The 19,821-nt window shown below is 48.7% G+C and overlaps 1 protein-coding gene across 1 annotated transcript; it reads left to right on the top strand.

Moving 5' to 3' along the window:
* Positions 1-372: 372 nt before the first annotated feature.
* On the top strand, positions 373-19,310 carry SHPK (sedoheptulokinase). Its single transcript, XM_065897448.1, has 7 exons — positions 373-541; positions 3,949-4,090; positions 9,933-10,116; positions 10,656-10,808; positions 12,070-12,245; positions 15,970-16,170; positions 18,623-19,310. The coding sequence occupies exons 1-7, from the start codon at positions 374-376 to the stop codon at positions 19,033-19,035; spliced, it is 1,437 nt and encodes a 478-aa protein (XP_065753520.1). The 5' UTR covers position 373; the 3' UTR covers positions 19,036-19,310.
* The last annotated feature ends 511 nt before the right edge of the window (positions 19,311-19,821 follow it).

Below are 19,821 nucleotides of genomic sequence, written 5' to 3'. Positions count from 1 at the left end.
GCTCAGGCAACTTGGCAGGCTCGGATATGTGGGAGGGTTAAGTCACTATTAGGGTCACAGAAGCTCTCGCATCCCCCAGCGAGACTCGGGGTACTGGTACTTTGGTGAGCAAGGCCGAAGCCTCGGGCCACATCGCAAACCCTGCCCTGCGGGGCGGGGCCTGTAGGTTCCGCCTTCCACCGCGGCTCCGCCTATAACCGGGGACCGTCGTGCGCGGTGCGCGGGACTCGGCCTTCCTCAACCAATGGGAAGACGAGAATTCGTCGTGTTGAGCGTGGCTGGAAAGATTGGCAGGCGAGGCCCCGCCTCGGCGCCTCTGTCCCGGGTGAAGTGTGCTGGAAGGTGCGCCCCGGCCCCAGACTCAATCGCTGTCATGGCTGCACGGTCTGTCACTCTCGGCATCGACCTGGGCACCACGTCTGTGAAGGCGGCCCTGGTGGAGGCCGCGCGCGGCGACCCTTCTGGGTTCGTGGTACTGGCGAGCTGTGCCCGGCCTGCGCGGGCCGAGACTGCGGCCCAGAGCGCGGCGGCGGGGCCCCAGGTGAGGCAGCGCCCTGGAGCCTCGCCGCCTCCAGGAGCCTCCAGACACCCTCTTCCTCCTTAGAGAAGTCTCCCTGACTGCTCCAGCCTGCCTGATCTCTGCCTGCCCGCTGCAACTCCCTCGATCCGATAGATCTCCTCCCAGGAGCTTTCCCACCTGCTGGCACCGATCGCCCCACTCTCGGGCCTTCTTTGGGAGCCTTGACCTTGGCGCTATATCCCCGTGCTCTCTGCCCTCCACTTTCTGTATCCTGACCTGCAGGAAATTGCTCTCCTGCATATGGAGCGATCTCAGGCTGCCTTCTCATTCTCGCGGCTCTCTGCTCCTCACATCTGCAGGTGTCCTCAAATTCAGGATTCAGCTTGTTCCCTAGGGCGGTGTCTGGGTTTTCCTTGAGAAATCAGACGCAAAATCCAGCGTAACCTGCTGCTCTCTCATCCTGCAGGAGTGGATTGTGGGTGGAGGAGCTCAAACACTTGGACAGCAAAAGTCCCCTGGCCCCAAAGGCTGAGATACCTTGGAAGAAAGACGCCAGGACAGATAGACATTGAGAGATACCTCAATTAAAATGTTAGAAAAAGGTCAGATTGATAATTCTACACGAAAACTAGTGTTTTGTGAAAGCTACAATATAGAAATGGAGAATTTCACCACAGTGGGCTCAATTGCAAGTTGTGGGTTCAGAAAGGATGTCAATCCTCAGAGATGGATTCCATTAATTCCTTGAAAAAGGTAGCTCTATGTTCAGTTCATTGATAATACAGATTAATATCAAGGAACTTTCTGTGTATCCTCATGACATTTTTTTTTTTTCCTGGATCTCAGCTTGTTCTTATAATTGAAATAGATGACCTCTATGGCCCCTTCCAGCCACAAACCTCGATTTTCTGAGCCAAACCCCACTCCCAATAGCTTTGTTTTTCACAAGCTCTTGCCACATACCTGGACTCAGTCCTTTAGGGTTCAGAGTCCATCTTGATCAGAAGCATTTCAGAGGATAAAGATTTCAGGAGCACTTCGCATTTTCATAGAGCCTTTCAAAATTAGCTTGGTTGGGGCATCAGGACATTTTAGAATGATTATCTCACTTCATGGACCATGAAGTGGAGGCAAAGTCAGCTCTGACCCTGTGGGGGTGAGCAGCAGAGCTGCGATTACAGGGGTGGGTTTTAGGCAGTGCCCTTTTCTCTTGAAATAGGGCCACTTCTTGAAAACTACTTTCCCCACTTCCCCCAGCGTCCAGCACAGTGTTCTGTGTTTACAGGCACGCCCAGTGCTCCACACCTGCCTAAGGGGGGGTTTAGGGGAGGCCGGTAATAGCCCCCCTTGCATCCTCCACATGTGTGTTGTGCTCTGGGACAAACAGCCTTGTTGTAATTTCACCTATAGCAGGATTTCTTCAGCTTGGCACTGTTGATGTTTGGAGGTTGGATGATTCTTTGTTGTGGGGTGCTGTCCTGTGCGTTGTAGGATGTTTAGCGACATCCCTGGCCTCTAACCCACTGTATGCCAGTAGAACCCTCCTCCCCAGCTGAGACACCCAAAAATGCCTCCATATTGCCAAATGCCCCCGAGGGGACAAAAATCATCCCTGGGGTAAACACTACTGATCCATAGAAACACCTGGTGGCTCTGTTCTTTCCTCATGTCCATATTTCTCACTCTTTAGAAGCATTGTGTACTCCATGGTCAACTTTGGCAGCTATGTGGAAGGTCAGACTTTTAGCTCTTTGCAACTTTAAAATATCAAGATTTTTGAGGGAAGCTCTGTGACCCTTTCTGTGTTATGAATTTTCCCTGTCTGGGCCTCAGTTTCCCCATCTGTAAAAAGGGGTGTGGGGGAGGAGGGTTGAACGAGTTCCTAAATTCTTTTTTCAAATCTGAATTTCTAGCATCTGATCTGAATGTAGACCACTTGATATTCTGAATCAAGGAATGGGGGCAGCGCCTTTCCTGTGACATTGTGGGTGTATCCACTGTCTGTCCAAGAATTGCTCCCCCATCACATTCATCACTAAAACTCCCCACATACTGAGTGCCTCCTTGCCTTCACTCCCCTCTGGCCTGTTTCACTCCTCTGCTGTCCTTACCTACACAGCTTACCCACCCTAGGCCCATTTTAAACAGCAGCTCCTCTGTCCTGCGTTCATGTACCATCTGGGTTCATGCCACGTGGGAACTCTTTAAACCAGCACTGTGCAGTGCAAATGTGAGCCACAAGCGTAATTTTCAACTTTCTGGTGCCCGTATCAAAAAATAGTAAAAAGGAACTGTAAAATTAAGTTTCATTGCTTATTATTTTAACCCAATGGATCCAAACATATCATTTCCATATGTAATAATCAATATAGAATTATTAATGAGATATTGTGCTTTTTTTTTCATACTAAATCTGAAATCTGGTGTGTAGATTTCAATTGAGACTAGCTGTGTGTAGCTGATGACTGGCATGTTGGACAGGGCAGGTGTAAACAATGCCTCTTCCCTGCTTCCTTCTTCCTTTGCCCGCTGTCTTATTTCTTCCCTCCTGGGGGATCATGCATAGCCATGCATCTCCTCTCTGCCCCATCTTTTACTGCTCGCTCAGTTCTACTGTAGTCTCTCCTGCATAAAGAGTCTTGTTAGGATGTAGGGTTGCCTCCTCAACGAAATGCTCTGTGTTCCCTCTCCTCTCCTTCCCCAGCCCTACCCCTCCTCACCTTTCTTCTTTCTTCTCCTTCGATCATGTTTGTTTGGAGCCAAGAACTGCCACAGCCCAAGGCCAGCAGGCTGACAAATGAAGGCTTAACTCCAAGGAGGGGAGGCCTGCACTGCCCCCCGGAACAAATGCAAGCCCTCAGGGCATTCGGGAAATGTTTGCCAGATGGATGAACTGGAGCAAACACTAGGGCTGGTCCTCAGGTGCTTTAGTCCAGGAAGCCTTTCTTGCCTACACCTTTCCTGCTGGGTTCCTCCCTGCTGTGTTCCATCCTTCCTCTACCCCAATGCTCCATTGTGCCTTGCCAAAGACCTTTGCCTTATTTCTTCTTGCAGCATGGTCTTTCTTGTGTTTTCCTGTCCTGCTGGACAGTAAGCTCCTGTAGGGCAGGGCAGTGCTTTTCTCAGCTCAGACTCTTCCACGGCAGCGGGCAGAGCCCAGGCCATTGGCTGAACTTAACCCACAGAAGCGCCTCATCTGTGAAGGGAGAAGTGGGACCTCACCCACCACGTTCCTACTCCAGGCCCCGCTGGAGGTGGTGGAGAACCCTCAGGCCCACATCCCCTCCTTGAGGCCCCTCGGCAGGTCCTGGAAGTGACCTCGGTGGAATTAGGTGGGCAGCCACCACCCAGGAAGTCCCTGGCGCCTCTGCCCTCCTTCCCCTGCCTGTGTGTGTACCTCTGTCCAACGTATCCTGTTCTGTTTCCAGGGGCAAGAGCAGGATGTGAGGAGAATCATCCAGGCCCTCCACGAGTGCCTTGCTGCCCTTCCCCGGCAGCAGCTCTGCAAGGTCTGTGGCATTGGAGTGTCAGGACAGATGCACGGAGTCATGTTCTGGAAAACAGGCCAAGGTATGCTGAGCTTGGGGGTGATCACGTGCTGTTAACAGTCACCCTGTGATCTCAGGTGGCCTCGGCCTGCAGCAGCTTGAAGCAGGGTTTTGGTTGCCCTGGCCAGAGACTGAAGTGCTGAATCCTAGCCACTAGACCACCAGGGACCAGCAGCCAGTGATAAGGCTCTAGCCCGTCGGCTTTGTAGAAATGAATTTCCACAAAGAGACAGAAAGTAGTGAAACAAGTAAAGTGTTTATTAGGAGGAAAAAGGGTGCGTGTGTATAGACACACAGGCAGGCTCAGAGGGGCAGAGGCTCGCGCCCTCGTGGTAGTTTGAATCACTTATATGGGGCATTTCTTCTGATTTCCCTTGGCCAATCATCTTGCTTTGACTGGCTCTGAGTCCTTATTTGGTTTATCTCAGGGTCCTCCCCTGTGTATGCACACATCTCTTAGGCAAGATGGATTCTAGCAAAGAGGCCTACGGGTAGGTTGACATCACCTACTATGGAGTGGCACCCCTTCCCTTTTTGACCCCCGAGGAGCCTTTCTGTGCACGTGTACTTGAGAAGGGCTCCTTGATCTCGAGAATGAGGAATATGTGGTCTCTTTATCTTTTATCTGGACAGCCCTCAACTCTTCGCTCCTCTATTACCTTCATCTTGGAGTATCTGTCCGCAGGGGACAGACTCCAGCTGCTCAGCCTGGGGCCCTTTTATCTCCTGTCTCCCCTGGAACCAGAAAAGGGCTGCCAAGGGCTCTCTGTGAAGGGTCAGGTTGTACTGCTGCCTCTTGCATGTTGTGTACATCCTGTCCTGTTCAAAGGATGTAATGAAGTGAACTGTCCACTCACACATTATTCATGAACAGGGAGAGGGAGAAGAGTGAGTTCTCTCTGATTCTCTGTTGGATTCAGTGGAGTGGATCTTCCACAGCCTTCCCTTTCTTTGCGCCAGTGTCTTGGAGCATCAGTGCCAACAACCAAGAGATTAGTGTAGCTGTAGATTCCAAGACGCAGAGGACACTCTTCTGAATTTAGGCAAAGTTTTTGTTGTTTAACATAATCACAGATGTTTGTGATTTTTCAGTCCCAGGGCACATCCTTTTCCTGGGCACAGTTGCTAAGCGTCATTTAGTTGGTCGTCTTCTTTCAGGAGGTCTGCCACAGTGCAGAGGTGGGTGGCCTGTTCTGTTTGGCCTCTAGGAGGAGTATTAAGCCAGGAAAACAGCAGTGAGCACTTCGCATGCCAGGTGCTGAGCTAAGTATGTTACCTGTGCGATCTCATTGAATTTTCCCAACACCCTTATGACGTGGGTTACATTACTCTCCCTCTTGTGCAGATGAGACCCGGAGGTTCAGAGAGGATAAAATAATATGCTCAGGGTCACGTGGCAGCAAGTAGCAACTCCAGCTTTTCTCTTTTTTAATTAATTAATTAATTATTTTTTTTTCCGGTACGCGGGTCTCTCACTGCTGTGGCCTCTCCCGTTGCGGAGCACAGGCTCCGGCCGCGCAGGCTCAGCGGCCATGGCTCACGGGCCCAGCCGCTCTGCGGCATGTGGGATCCTCCTGGACCGGGGCATGAACCCGTGTCCCCTGCATCGGCAGGCGGACTCCCAACCACTGCGCCACCAGGGAAGCCCAATTAATTAATTTTTATTTTTGGCTGCGTTGGGTCTTTGTTACTGCGCGCGGGCTTTCTCTGGTTGCGGCGAGCGGGGACTTCTCTTGTTGCGGAGCACGGGCTCTAGGAGTGCGGGCTTCAGTAGTTGCAGCACGCAGGTTCAGTAGTTGTGGCTCCCGGGCTTAGTTACTCCACGGCATGTGGGATCTTCCCGGACCAGGGCTCGAACCCGTGTCCCCTGCATTGGCAGGCGGATTCTTAACCACTGTGCCACCAAGGAAGTCCCGTGACTCCAGCTTTTGAACTCAAGTCTGTCTGACTTCAGACACTGAACTTTGAAAGTCTCCGGGGAGGACCAGAGTCACAGGAGGACACACTAGCTCAATGAAGGGAGGAATTTCCCAACGGAATATCCAAGGAAGGATTAGGTTCCCGTAGGAAGTTATTAGCTGCTGTTATGGCAAGTGTTAAAAAAAATTTTTTTTTAAATTATAGAAAGTTCGACATAGACGTAAAAGTAGGGAGAACAGCATTATGAACTGACACATACCCATCATCCAGCTTCAAAACTATCAACTTTTTACTGCAGGTGTTTTAAGCATAGTATGGATGGCTACTTTGCAGGGTGGAGGTTGGACATTGGATTCACCCCTCCTCTGCCTAGAGGATCAGTGATTCCGATTCCCCTGGGCCAAGTGAGTGGTGACTTGCCTCTCGGTGGCTTGACAGGGGTCTGGTGGTGCATCCTTTGATCAGTCCCCAGGGGGGGCCTGGGTGACTGCAGAAGCCCACCCAGGCTCTCCCCCTCCTCCTCTCCCTTTGTCTGCCTGTCGTCAGGCCAGCTGGGACCACGGGAGCTGCTCGGCTCCAATCCCCAGCAGGAACGAAAGGCCAGTTCTGGTGTTAGAGCTGACCTCTCAGGGGGAGTCTAGGTTGTAAAAGTTTTTAAACTCCTTAATTTTGCATTAACGAGAATAAACGTCCTTTTAATACTAAAACCCTTCCCAAAGAGGACAGCAGAGATCTAATGATTGTGCTCCGGTCACACGCCTTCCTTTCTGCCCATCTCCTGGCCTCTGTAACGACCACACAAACCATCGCTCACATCGGTGGAGAGAGCTGCTTAATATTTCATGGGGCCCACCTGCATGCCTTCTTGTTTTGGTTTCAGTTTCTGGGAAGGAGAGCCACTGTTTGACGATGATACCTGCTTAGCAGAGTGAGTGAAATCATATTTGAGAAAAAGTCGTTCTGCTTTTAATAGCGGCTGTAATTCAGTTTGGTTTCGGAACCGACAATATATGAGGCTCTGTGCTGGGCCCCGCGGGAGACATAGAAACAGGATGCAGCCCTCGTCTTCCAGGGCTCGCTCAAGGCAGTCAACACAGACAGGCACCAGTAACCTGAGCGGAGAGCTAAGTGCTTCCACAAGGGTGCCAATTGGAGAAGAGAGGGAGTGACTAGTGTCTTCTGAGAGGCCTGTGGTTACACCAGTTTCCACATTCCATTTTCAGGCTCAGTAATAGCAGGAGAGAAGTGGGGATCATAAAATCAAGCTAAAAAGCCAGGAGCAGACAGGGAGAAATTATTCACTAGTATATAGTAGACAAAGGACGAATATGGGTGCATATAAAGAACAAATAACAAAGAAAGGACCAATGGCCCTGTGGAAAAATGGGCAGAGGAAACCAACAGGCAATTCCTAGAAGAGGAAATACAAATAGCTAATAAGCATATGAAAAGATGCTCGGTGTCATTAGGAATTAGGAAAATGCAGAGGAAAACAACAACGAGAAATCATTTTCCACCCACTGGATTGTAAGAAAGCAGTTTGAGAATGTCAAGAGTTGGCAAAGGGGGTGGAATATTGGTTTTTTAAAATATCACTCCTGGTAGTATGTATTAGCTTGGCCGTTTCAGAGGGCAGTTTGGCAGGGTGTTAAAAATAAGAGAGTTGGGCTTCCCTGGTGGCGCAGTGGTTGAGAGTCCGCCTGCCGATGCAGGGGACACGGGTTCGTGCCCAGGTCCGGGAAGATCCCACATGCTGCGGAGTGGCTGGGCCCGTGAGCCATGGCCGCTGAGCCTGCGCGTCCGGAGCCTGTGCTCCGTAACGGGAGAGGCCACAACAGTGAGAGGCCCGCGTACCGCAAAAAAAAAAAAAAAAAAAGATAAGAGAATTATAGCAACTACAGGAAGAAAACTTCCAACTGAACTAATATGAAACCCATTTGCTAATTGCCGGGGGTGAGGATAAAGCTTTTAAATTATACACTGTAAAAATAAGAGTTACTATGACTCAGTGGCCCTACTACTTAAAATCTGTTCAGGAAAAGGACTTTAACATGTATATGCAAAAGAGGCATAATCACGGTCACTCATGACATCCTTGTTTATTGTAGTGAAAACTGTGACGTTTCCTCATGGGGGAGTGGTTAAATAAATGTTGGTACCTCACGTTGTAGGATGGTATGCAGTAGTTGAAAAGAATAAGGTGCGTTCACATGTACTAACGTGGAAGGAATTCCAGGACATGTTGCTGGATGGTAAAAACAACCACTAGAAAAATACATACAGTATAGTACAGTTTGTTTTTAAAAGACAGACAAAACCAAAATATAATAAAACCCAGCCCAAATCAACCAAACCAAAGAGAATATGTTGTGTGAGTATAAAAACCCAACAACGGGACTTCCCTGGCGGTCCAGTGGTTAAGACTCCGCGCTTCCAGTGCAGGAGGTGCAGATTCGATCCCTGGTCAGGGAACTAAGATCCCACGTGCTGCGCGGCCAAAAAATAAAAAAAAAACTCTACAAGTGCTAACAGTGACAGGAAGGGGGCTGGGACTCTGATGGGGATGGTCAAGCAGGCCTTTTGCTTTATCTGTAATATTTGAACATTTTATATTGAGAATGCCTTCACTTATCATTTGTATAATTAAAAAAATTTTTAAATTATTATTATTGCCAAAAAAAAGAAGAAAGTGAGAGAAAGAACATCCATCAGGCCAGATTCTGGAACAGACTGGACTTGAATCCTGCCTCTACCACTTAGTAGCTATGTGATCTTTGACAAGATTTTTTAAAGCTTCTCTAAGTTTCATAGGTCTTATGTGAAAATGGGGATAAATATCACACCTATGTTGTAAGGCTAATATGTAGATTAAAAAAATTAATATTTTTAAAGTGCTTTGAACAATACCTGGTACATGGTAGGAACTCCGTATTTATTTTATAACACAAACAAAATAGTCCTAAAAGTAAAAAGAAGAGAAAGGGTCAAAAGAGTTTTGGAAGCAGATAAAAGGGTTGAAGAAAAAGCTTCAGATTTCCAGCTTTAGGGCTGGGATAAGAATTCCAGCTTTAGGCAGAAACATAGTTGTGAGGGTGGACCACCCCATCCCCAGCTTACTCCCTCCTCCTGGGTGAAACTTAGTAAGCTTCAGGTGCATATTATCTGTGACCGCTTCCCTGCTCTTCTTTTTTTTTTTTTTAAATGATTTTTATTGGCGTATAGTTGATTTACAATGTGTTAGTTTCTGCTGTACAGCAAAGTGAATCAGTTATACATATACATATATCCAGTCTTTTTTAGCTGCTTTTCCCATATAGGTCATTACAGAGGGATTGAGTAGAGTTCCCTGTGCTATACAGTAGGTCCTTTCTTTTCTTTCTTTCTTTCTTTCTTTCTTTTTTTTTTTTTAAGGCCGCACCTTGGGGCCTGTGGAATCTTAGTTCCCTGACCAGGGATTGAACTGGACCCTCAGCAGTGAAAGCACTGAGTCCTAACCACTGGACCGCCAGGTCCTTATTAGTTAGGTCCTTATTAGTTATCTATTTTATACATAGCATTGTATATATCTGAATCCCAATCTCCCAATTTATCTCTCCCCCACCCCATTCCACCCTGGTAACCATAAGTTTGTTTTCTACGTCTGTGACTCTATTTCTGTTTTGTAAATAAGTTAATTTGTACCTCTTTTTTTTTTTTTTAGATTCCACATATAAGTGATATCATATGATATCACTTGCCTTTCTCTGTCTGCCTTACTTCACTCAGTATGACAATCTCTAGGTCCATCCACTCCCTGCTTTTGGCCAGAACCCCTGAGTGTGAGTGAAGCATTGTCATGGGTGACAAAGTCTGTCCTATAACCTCACTAGCAGAGTAGTCTCAAGGACATGCTGGTGCCAGTCCATTGCTCTTTTCTCCATTTTTGGTCATCTCCTTCGTTCCAGGTTGTGAATGGACTGAGGCAGGGGCTGCCCCTGTGTTCGAGCCCAGAGCTGTGAGCCACCTGGTAACGTGGCAGGATGGCCGGTGTGGCAGCGAGTTCCTGGCTTCTCTGCCCCGGCCAGAGTCTCATCTCAGTGTGGCCACGGGGTTTGGCTGCGCAACCATCTTCTGGCTTTTGAAAAATAGGTACGGACACCTGTTGTTTGAATTGGGTGGCGGATTTGCAGGGGAACGAGAGTGGCTAGGGAGCTGTACCGCTAGCTGGTCAGCATCACTCCACGTGCTGGATTGTCCCTCAGTGAGTGTGGCCCAGCACAGGGTATAGTCACAAGTCTTAGACTTGGTCTACCACTGCTTCATTTTGCAGAGGGCTCTTATTGGTTATCTGATTCTCACCTAGAGGGGGAAAGAAGAGACCCGAGAGGGCAAGGGACTTGCCAAGGATCACGATGGGTTCACGGTGGGATCAGGGCTGCTGAGAACAGCTGATGTCCTGCTTTCCCAGGCATGGTGTGTCCTCCTATGTGTACCCTCCCCTAAGGCTGACTCTGGCCAGCTTGGCTTGGAGGGGTTGGGAGGTTCAGCTGCTAGGGATCCACAGCCTGTGGGGTTCTGACTGCTACCCAGCTATGCCATGTCTAGTCCACACTGCCCACAGTTAGGTGCAGCACATGCTTTCAAGTCAATATTAAACCACGTTGAATTGTTTGGGGTATGAAAAACAGCCCAGAGTTCCTGAAGTCCTACGATGCAGCTGGCACTATCCATGACTATGTGGTTGCCATGCTGTGTGGCTTGACAAGACCCCTGATGTCCGACCAGAACGCCGCTAGCTGGGGATATTTCAACACCAGGAGCCAAAGCTGGAACTTGGAGACGTGAGTATAACCATGCAGGCTGGCTCGAGGCTGAAGGGCAGCACCTCTAAAGCGGGAGCGTTAGCGGGGCTTTCCCATCTGGGAATAATGGAGGATTCCACGAGACCAAAATCAGGCTCCAACACCCTCCAGCCTGTTCCAGTCCCCAGGCATGGGTGGGCCTTACTGTAAGTGAAGTTCTTGGGGAGGGGCGCCACCCACCACGCCGTGCTGCCTGCTCCTCCACTGTTGTCCAGACCTAGGGTGGGCTCCCCAGTTCTGTCTGTGCCCTGAGCCAGCCCGTAGATTCCAAAGAACAGCATTCATTCTTTAACATATTATTTTATTTTTTTAACTTTTTATTTTATATTGGAGTATAGTTGATTAACCATGTTGTGTTAGTTTCAGGTGTACAGCAACGTGATTCAGTTATACATATACATGTATCTATTCTTTTTCAAATTCTTTTCCCGTTTAGGTTGTTACATAATATTGAGCAGAGTTCCCTGTGCTATACAGTAGGTCCTTGTGGGTTATCCATTTTAAATATAGCAGTGGGTACATGTCAATCCCAAATTCCCTAACTATCTCTCTCCCCCACCCTAATGTATTTTAAAATAGGGTTAAGAAATGGAAGTAGTAGGCTTAAGGGATGCCTTTTAAGTTCCCTTTAAGCAATCATTTGCCTTTTCAGGTCCAGCAGTCCAGTGCCCTATAAGTTCACTGCCTTCAGGGTCCAAATTCTGAGCTCTGTAATAAAACAAAAAGCACCTGGTAGTTCAGGTAAAGGACTTTCCAGCATGTTTTATAAAACTGGCAGCCCCGTGTTCACTAACCACGAGTGATGGATGCATTTGGTATTCAGGAGACTGATGGGTTTGACTTTGGTTTGGCCTGTGCTAACCAGCTGTGACTTTGCTCTAAAACTCCAGCTTCCTCCCTTTGCACAGTGTTTGCTCTCCCTTCAAATGCAGGAGGCTGGATGCCGATGAAATCTGCTTCTTATCCAGTCCCTTCTGACCACCTCTGCTCAAACTGGTTGTGTTCTTCTCCAAGAGGCCCATCCCAAGCTCTTGAAAGCCAGGGTTCACTCTTTAAATAACTCAAGGCTTTTCCTCATGGTTTAAAAAAAGCCAAAGAGGCCCTCTGTGAACACACTGGATTCTGCCCTCCCTTCTTGAATGTGTATCCTATTGCGCTTTCCGTTGCTGAGTTTCCTGGAAACAACAGAAAATAGAAAACCAAGCACCAGGTAGATATGCTGTCCACTTTTGGTTTGCAGACTGAGGGACGCAGGCTTTCCCGTCCACCTACTGCCGGACGTCACCGACCCTGGCCACGTGGCAGGCAGAACTTCCCAGGCCTGGTTTGAGATCCCAAAGGGGACACAGGTGGGCGTGGCCTTGGGGGATTTGCAGGCCTCTGTCTATTCCTGTATGGCCCAAAGGACAGACGCAGGTAAGTCTGTCTTTGGTTCTCTCCTCAGACTTCTACTGGGGCCTCCTAAGCCCCAGCTCTGTGCCAGGGTCCGAGGGGCACACATAGCCAGCAGTCACAGCGTCCTCTTGACCATTATGTTACAAACATGAAAAACACCCTCATCCCTACAGGTGAAGCCCCTGCCCCGGGAGCTTACAATTCAGCAGGGCAATTTCTGTCCTGACCACACAGTCTGTGCCTTTCTTCTCTAGAGACAGGTGAGGGAAATGACTCTCTAGTTGGCTGGTTTCTATGTGTCTCCATGACCAAGAAAATAGATTATTATTCAATAGGTTAGGGGTTTTGTTATTGTGTGTTTGTCAACGAAAGTTCCTCGGATCTGAGTAGAAGCGCAGACGTCCCTGTGTTCCATGTAAGAGAGTCACAGTGAAGGGGAGACAGCAATCCAGGGCAGGGGCTGGCAAAGTTTTCCTGTAAAGGGCCAGATTGTAAATATTTTAAGCTTTGTGGGCCATTTTGTTTCTATTGTAACTACTTAACAGCTGTTGGAGCAGGAAAGCAGCCATAGCCAATGCATAAGTGAGTGGGTATAGCTGTGTTCCAATAAAACTTTATTTATAGAGGCTGAAATGTGAATTTCATAAAATTTTCATGTGTCATGAAATATTCTTCTCCTCTTCATTTCTTTTCAACCTTTTAAAAAGGTAAGAACACGCTACTGGTATTGTAAAATGGTGCAGTCCCTTTGGAAAACTGTCTAGCAGTTCTTCAAAAGTTAAACATGGAATTACCATGGGACCCTGCCATTCCACTCCTATGTGTATACTCAAAAGAATTGAAAACACATGTCCGCACAAAAAACGTGTACACAAATGTTCCTAGCAGCCTTATTCATAATAGCCAAAATGTAGAAACAACCTAAATGCCCATCGACTGATAAATGGATTTTTAAAATGTGGTGTATCCACAGAGCTAAAATGCCATAACATGTGAATGAAAGTGAAAGGCCACATACTATATTATTCCATTCCTGTGAAATGTCCAGAATATTGGCAAATCCATAGAGATAGAAAGCAGATTCATTGTTGTCTAGGGCTGGGACATGGGGTTGATTGCTAACCAGTATGGGATTTCTTTCTGGAGTGGTGAAAATGTCCCAAAATTAGATCTCAGTGATGTTTGTACAACTCTGTGAATATACTAAAAAGCACAGAACTGTACACTTTAAAAGGGTGCATTTTATGGTGAATTTTCTGAATTACATCTCAATAAAGCTATCATTTTAAAAAAAATGGAAGAGACTTTCTTAGCTCCTGGGCCATACAAAAACAGATGGCAGGCTGGATAAGGCCTGGGGGCTGTCGTTGGCCCCTCCTGGGGCTGGGGTAGACTTTGGGTCTGCCTCCCCGAGCAGGGTGATTGCAGGCTGTGTGTCTCATTTGATCCTCAGGGCAGCCTGGCTGAGTGGGCCCACTTTGAGAGCCTCGCCTTGTTATCAACGGGAACAGAGAAGTCATTCATCTTACTCGGATTTTCTTTGTCATCACATCTTTTTTTTCCTCCATCAGTTAGAACTATTACAATTTAACCTTGAGTTTAAAAACTCTGACCAGCGTATCCTCTGAAGCAGTAGTTTATTCCTATTTCAGTACATTCTTAAAAACTAAAATTTCAAGTGACTTTTTGTTTTGTTTTTGGTAGTAATTCCTCTTAATTCAAGATTAGGTGAGAGGGAAAGGTGAGATTCTGCCACTTAAAAAAAGTTTTTTTTTATTGAGGTATAGTTGATTTACAATGTTGTGTTAGTTTCAGGTGTATAACAAAGTGAATCTCTTATACATATATCCAGATTCTGCCACTTTTGTTTGCACAAATATGTGATAAAATCTTTTAAGGTCAAAAACCCCGTCTTTTTCTCCTGAATTTTCTCTCTGAGCCCTTGTCATCATCCAAAATGAGGATGATGATGCCTTTCTCATGGGGCAGTTGTTGTGATGCACTGGGATGGTGCCTATAAAGAGCCTGGCCCTTTCCTCCTACCTGGTAGTCTTCAAATCTTAGGCTGTTCCCTCCACAGAGAGCTGTCATGTGCCTGGATATAACTGTCCTTTCTAGATGGTGAGTGAGGGGCTGGTCAAATGGGAAGAAGCTAAGATTTAGGCTCCATCTTCACTGAGCTGGTTGTGGTCTCTGGTTCTAGACTGGGGCTGCTGGCCTGTGCCCAGCTGTGCGGTGTCCATGGGCAAGGCTGGTCGGCCCCCTTCACTGACACTTCCCCCCGAGGGGATAGGTGGAGGGCACGATGCTTCTGGTTTATCGTCATGGTGAAAGTCTTGATGTGGCAGGAAGTCAAGTTTATTGACTTTCTGAGATTTGTTTTCACTCTCCTTGCCTCTGCCTCCCAGGAGGTAGGATAGTTGGATGCTGACCTCAGTTAGTTTAGCCCCAAAAGACTGAGAGGAACAGGCCTTCTGGCCAGGTCTCGTGAGAAATGGAGGAGAGACTCCTGGGACAGTCTGTAGGCTCTGGCCTCCATCTAGAGGAGAAAATCATCCCCTCTGTTCTAGGTCTGGGAGCGTCCCCCCTGCTGGTGGAGGGAGGTTGAGAAGCACACCTTGGCAATGGGGAGGAGGTGGTACCCACCAAAAATGAATGAAACCTCCCAAAGAATAAAACGCTTGGGCTGAGGTCTGGACTCTCTATGAATAGTAGCTTATTGCTGTGTAACAAATCGCTCCAATACTTAGTAGCCTAAAACAGCAAACACTTATTATCTCACACAGTTTCTGAGAGTCAGGCGTCTAGGTGTGGCTGGATTGCAATCATACTGTCAGGCAGCTGGGGCTGCAGTCATCTGAAGGCTTGACTGGGCTGGAGGATCCACTTCTCAGCTCACTCACGTGGCTCTTGGCAGGAGGCCTCAGCTCCTTGTAGGTGTTGGAGGACGGAGGGAATGAAAAGTACCCACCGAACTGAGAATGCATCTTGAGACTGAAAAATGAGGCAGGCGGCTCCATATAATCAATGGGTCCGTTTATTTTAGGGTAACTTACAGAGTGGGATCAGGCAGAAAATGATCTGGAAGCATTGGCAGCTGCACCACCAAGGGGCCTGTGGGACAGTTTTATAGTTAACCTAGGATGTGAGGGTGGGTGCCTGGAAACAGGACATACACTCCTAAGTTAAGATGATTGAATGGGTAACTAGTCTCATGGGCTCTGGGAATACATCAGCAAAAGTCAGCATAGTTTGGGAACTAACAGAGCATAGAGGCCACCTGGCCCTAACCGTTGTTAAACAATATCTACTAACTACAAAGCCCTTGACGACAGAGAAGTGATTCACCACCTAGTACAGTCCTGGGTGGGGTCAGCGGAAGGACAGGAGGGACCGTACGGGCTCAATATGGGGTCAGTTATGCCAGCAACCATCCAGTGGGCCTCTCCATAGGGCTGCTCACGACGTGGTACCTGCCTCCCCTGGAGCAAGTGATCAAGAGGGAAGCTGCAGTGCCCTTTTATGACCTGGTCTCCAGAGTCACACACTGTCACTTCTGCTTTACTCTCTTCATTAGAAGCCAGTCACTGAGTCCAGCCCACACTCAGGGGTGGAGGACTAGGCCCTTCCTCCTGAAAGGAGGAGTATCCAGGAATCTGTGGCACGCTCTCCGACCCTGTTGTGACTTGTGGCCTCTGAGTTAGCCCAACAGGCCTAACCTCTGCTTTCTTTGGACCACATCCAGTTCTCAACATCAGCACCTCGGTGCAGCTGGTAGCCTCCATGCCTTCAGGGTTCCAGCCAGTGCAGACTCCAGACCCTGCAGCTCCAGTCGCCTACTTCCCGTACTTTGACAGGACCTACCTGGCGGTGGCAGCATCACTCAATGGGGGCAACGTGCTGGCCGTGTTCGTCCACATGCTGGTCCAGTGGATGGCGGATCTAGGTAAGGGTGGCCCACACAGGTGTGTTCTCTGCTTGTCCTTTCTATGTGGCAGTCCTGGTGCTGAATGTGCTGTAAGTTTCTAGATTCTTGTCTCAGACCCAGCCAGATTCTAGCACATTCCCTCTGTCCTTAGGGATCTGAGCTTGTAGCCTTCTTTCATATTCTGAGCTGCCATCACCTACTCTTTTTTATTTTTATTTTTTTTGCGGTACGCGGGCCTCTCCCTGCTGTGGCGTCTCCCGTTGCGGAGCACAGGCTCCGGACGCGCAAGCTCAGCGGCCATGGCTCACGGGCCCAGCCGCTCTGCGGCATGTGGGATCTTCCCGGACCGGGGCACGAACCCGTGTCCCCTGCATCGGCAGGCGGACTCTCAACCACTGCGCCACCAGGGAAGCCCATACTCTCTTTTTTGAGGCGCATCTTCTCTTCTAACCTTAACTGTGGAGTATCCTAATAGTCTCCTGGCTCTCCCTGGCCCCGCTATTACTTTCTCTGTCAGTAACCTTGCATTTGAGGTTTGCCTTCTGATGGCTACAGACAGCGGAGAATAAAATGATCAAACATGAATGAGTGAAAAGACTGGTAGCACTTATTCCTGGCAAGTAGCACCTCTCCTCCTTCCTTGGAAGGGTCCCTGGAAACTCTGACGTCTTCCTGCTCTCTTCAGGGTGGAATTGATCAGGCCTTCCTCTGCTCTGCATTTACAGAGAAAGATGTAACCTCTTTCTTCCAGGACAGGTTCCCTTTCTAAGTACTTAGGGTAGAAATGAAATTTCTGGCCAGCTGTCTAGAAATAGGGAAATCATGCTTATCAGATGCATGGGTCACTTGTAGGAGCTCGAAATCAGGTCATTCCAGGAAACATCCAACAGAATAACTAGGTGGGGCACAGGCCACAGGGAGCACCTGGGAAGTTCATACTGGTCATGCAGACAGGTGTTGCTGACCCACGTCAGTCCTTCCAGGCTGGCTGGGGGTGTCAGGATTGCGGGTAAGTTCTGCCCCCCTTGGCTGGGAATCCCTCAGGAATGCTCCATTTAAAGAACAGAACTTTGGGGCTTCCCTGGTGGCGCAGTGGTTGGGAGTCCGCCTGCTGATGCAGAGGACGTGGGTTCGTGCCCCATTCTGGGAAGATCCTGCATGCCGCGGAGCGGCTGGGCCCGTGAGCCATGGCGGCTGGGCCTGCGCGTCCGGAGCCTGTGCTCCGCAGCGGGAGAGGCCACAGTAGTGAGAGGCCCGCGTACCGCAAAGAAAAAAAAAAAAAAAGAACAGAACTTTGATCTTGTTTTGCCTTGAATCAAGAAAGGTTTTAAAGATGCAGAACCAGTCATCAGAACCTTCAGGCAAGCCCTTTACTCAGATATTGCTTTAAATGGGTTGAGTCTGTCGACTGTTTACTGAGTTGGCTGGTGTTTCTATTTATACAGAAGTGACTGTTTTGCTCAGCCCTGAAAGAGTAGGTAATACTTAAGTTTTCTCTAAGATTTTCAAAAAGAAAAGTCTTTTACATTTTCGTGGTTCTTATTTTGATGAAACAGAGGGTGCTTTGAAGGCTAGTAGTTTATATAACTTAACCTCCTATGAAATGTCTACATTGTTTCATTTGATTGAAAAAAATATTTTTTTTTCTTTCTCATTCCTGAGGGTGTATAGTTGAGTTTGTATAAGTTAAATGTGCTGACGTTGAGACTCCTTGGGGACTTTTGGCCATACATTGGAAATACTCGTGGAGTTTTAAAAACAATATTGATGTCCTAGTTTCACCCCCAGAAAAGCTGATTATCTGGCTTGGGGGAGAGGAGTGGGGCCTGAGCACGGCATTTTATAAAAGTTCCTCAGGTGATCCTGATGCTCTCAAGTGTTGGTAAGCACTGATCTAGAACCTTCTACTCAAAAAGCGTGGTCCTCAGGCCAGCTGCACTGGCTTCCTCTGGGAGCTGATGACAAGTGCAGAATCTCAGGGCCCACCCCAGGCACACTGAATCAGAAGCTGTGTTTTAATAAGATCCCTGAGTGATTCACATGCATATTCAACTCTGAGCTCTGGTCTAGACTGGTTGTTCGTAACCTCTGCCGAGGGGCAGGCTAGACTGTGATCAGCACTGTGGTCCTGGGATTCCTGTGACACTAATAACAGGTGTGATGATACTTACTGATCAGTGTATGCATTGGGTCCACTTAGGACCAAGAGTCCCACAGCTGCGGCATGGTAAGGACTCACAGCAGCGCTTACGAGATCTCTCCTTGAAGATTGGGCTGGGGTCTGTAGTGAGAAAGGCGGCTGGGGTCTGGAGCAGAGCACAGCTAGCCAGAATATTTGAGCCCTGAGCTGGGAAGCAGCCAGCCACAGTGAGGAGAGGCAGCAAGTCAACCTATCCTTGCCCCCTGGTAACTCTATAGCCTGCAGCGAGGGGGTGCATGAACTCACACAGGCCTTCTCTGTTCCTGGCAGGCCTGGAGGTTGAAGAATCCACTGTGTACTCACGCATGATCCAGGCTGCTGCACAGCAGAAAGACACCTGCCTAACCATCACTCCAACAGTGCTGGGTGAGAGGCACCTGCCAGACCAGCTGGCCTCAGTGACCAGAATCTCCTCCTCTGACCTCTCCTTGGGGCACGTGACCCGGGCCCTGTGCAGAGGCATCGTTCAGAACCTGCACTCAATGCTTCCTTTTCAGCAGCTCCAAGAGTGGGGCGTGGAGCGGGTGATCGGCAGTGGGAGTGCGCTGTCCAGGAACGAGGTGCTGAAGCAGGAGGTGCAGAGGGCTTTCCCCTTCCCAGTGTCCTATGGGCAGGACGTAGATGCAGCTGTAGGGGCCGCTCTGGTTATGCTCCAGAGAAACCTTAACCAGCAGGAGTATTAGCACACTCATTGGTCAAAGGACTGTTGCGAAGTTTGTCTAATTAACGTTCCTCTCCTTATCTTGGGATCATGCTTTTCCTGGACAGCTCTGTGGGCGGTTTTAAGCAATGCTTATTCTCAGGCCATCGTTTTGACCAAGAACCAATCTTCAGGGCACACTCTAATAATGCAGCCAGGAGTCATCAACCAGATCCCAAATCAGTGCCTTCTGAAAGAGACTCACCTGAGAGCTGGTTGCAAATGTAAATGTGGGAGAGACGGAGAGAAAGGGAAAGATGGGTCACATGTACTGTTGGAAGAGTCTTCCCTACTGGATTGTGCCACGTGACCCTGAGGCCCCTTTCCCAATCTTGTTCTTCTCTGGCCACAGCCAGCTAGCTGGGGCAGAAGGTGACCCAAGGACAGTGATGTAGGCTGGCTGAGATGAAGATGCAGGGATCTGTGCTGGCCTTCTTGCCATGTACCTCCCCTCCAAGGAGAGCCTGCTTGGTGCTGCCATGGTTCCTCACAACACAGCTGGCTTGAAGACACAGAACAGAGAAGAAAACGTGGATGGCATGACCAGCCAAGGGGACAGATGCTGCATAACGCCACCGTTCAGGCATGTTGTTCCCAAGAGTCTGACCAGACACCAGCAAGACTCTTTTCCAAGAGTGTGTCTGTGCAGCAGTGTGTTTTTGCCCCTGTGCATCCCTGGGAAGCCTTCCAAGGGAAGGGATGCGGCTGCACATGCTCCTGTTAGAGAGAAAGCAGAGAGAATCCCTTGTCCCAAATGCCCCAGCTCTTC

This window comes from Phocoena phocoena, chromosome 19 (genome assembly GCF_963924675.1).
Source record: "Phocoena phocoena chromosome 19, mPhoPho1.1, whole genome shotgun sequence".
NCBI classification, from domain to species: domain Eukaryota; kingdom Metazoa; phylum Chordata; class Mammalia; order Artiodactyla; family Phocoenidae; genus Phocoena; species Phocoena phocoena.
Note: the sequence above shows the minus strand (reverse complement) of the source record. Positions and strands in the feature narration are given on the sequence as shown.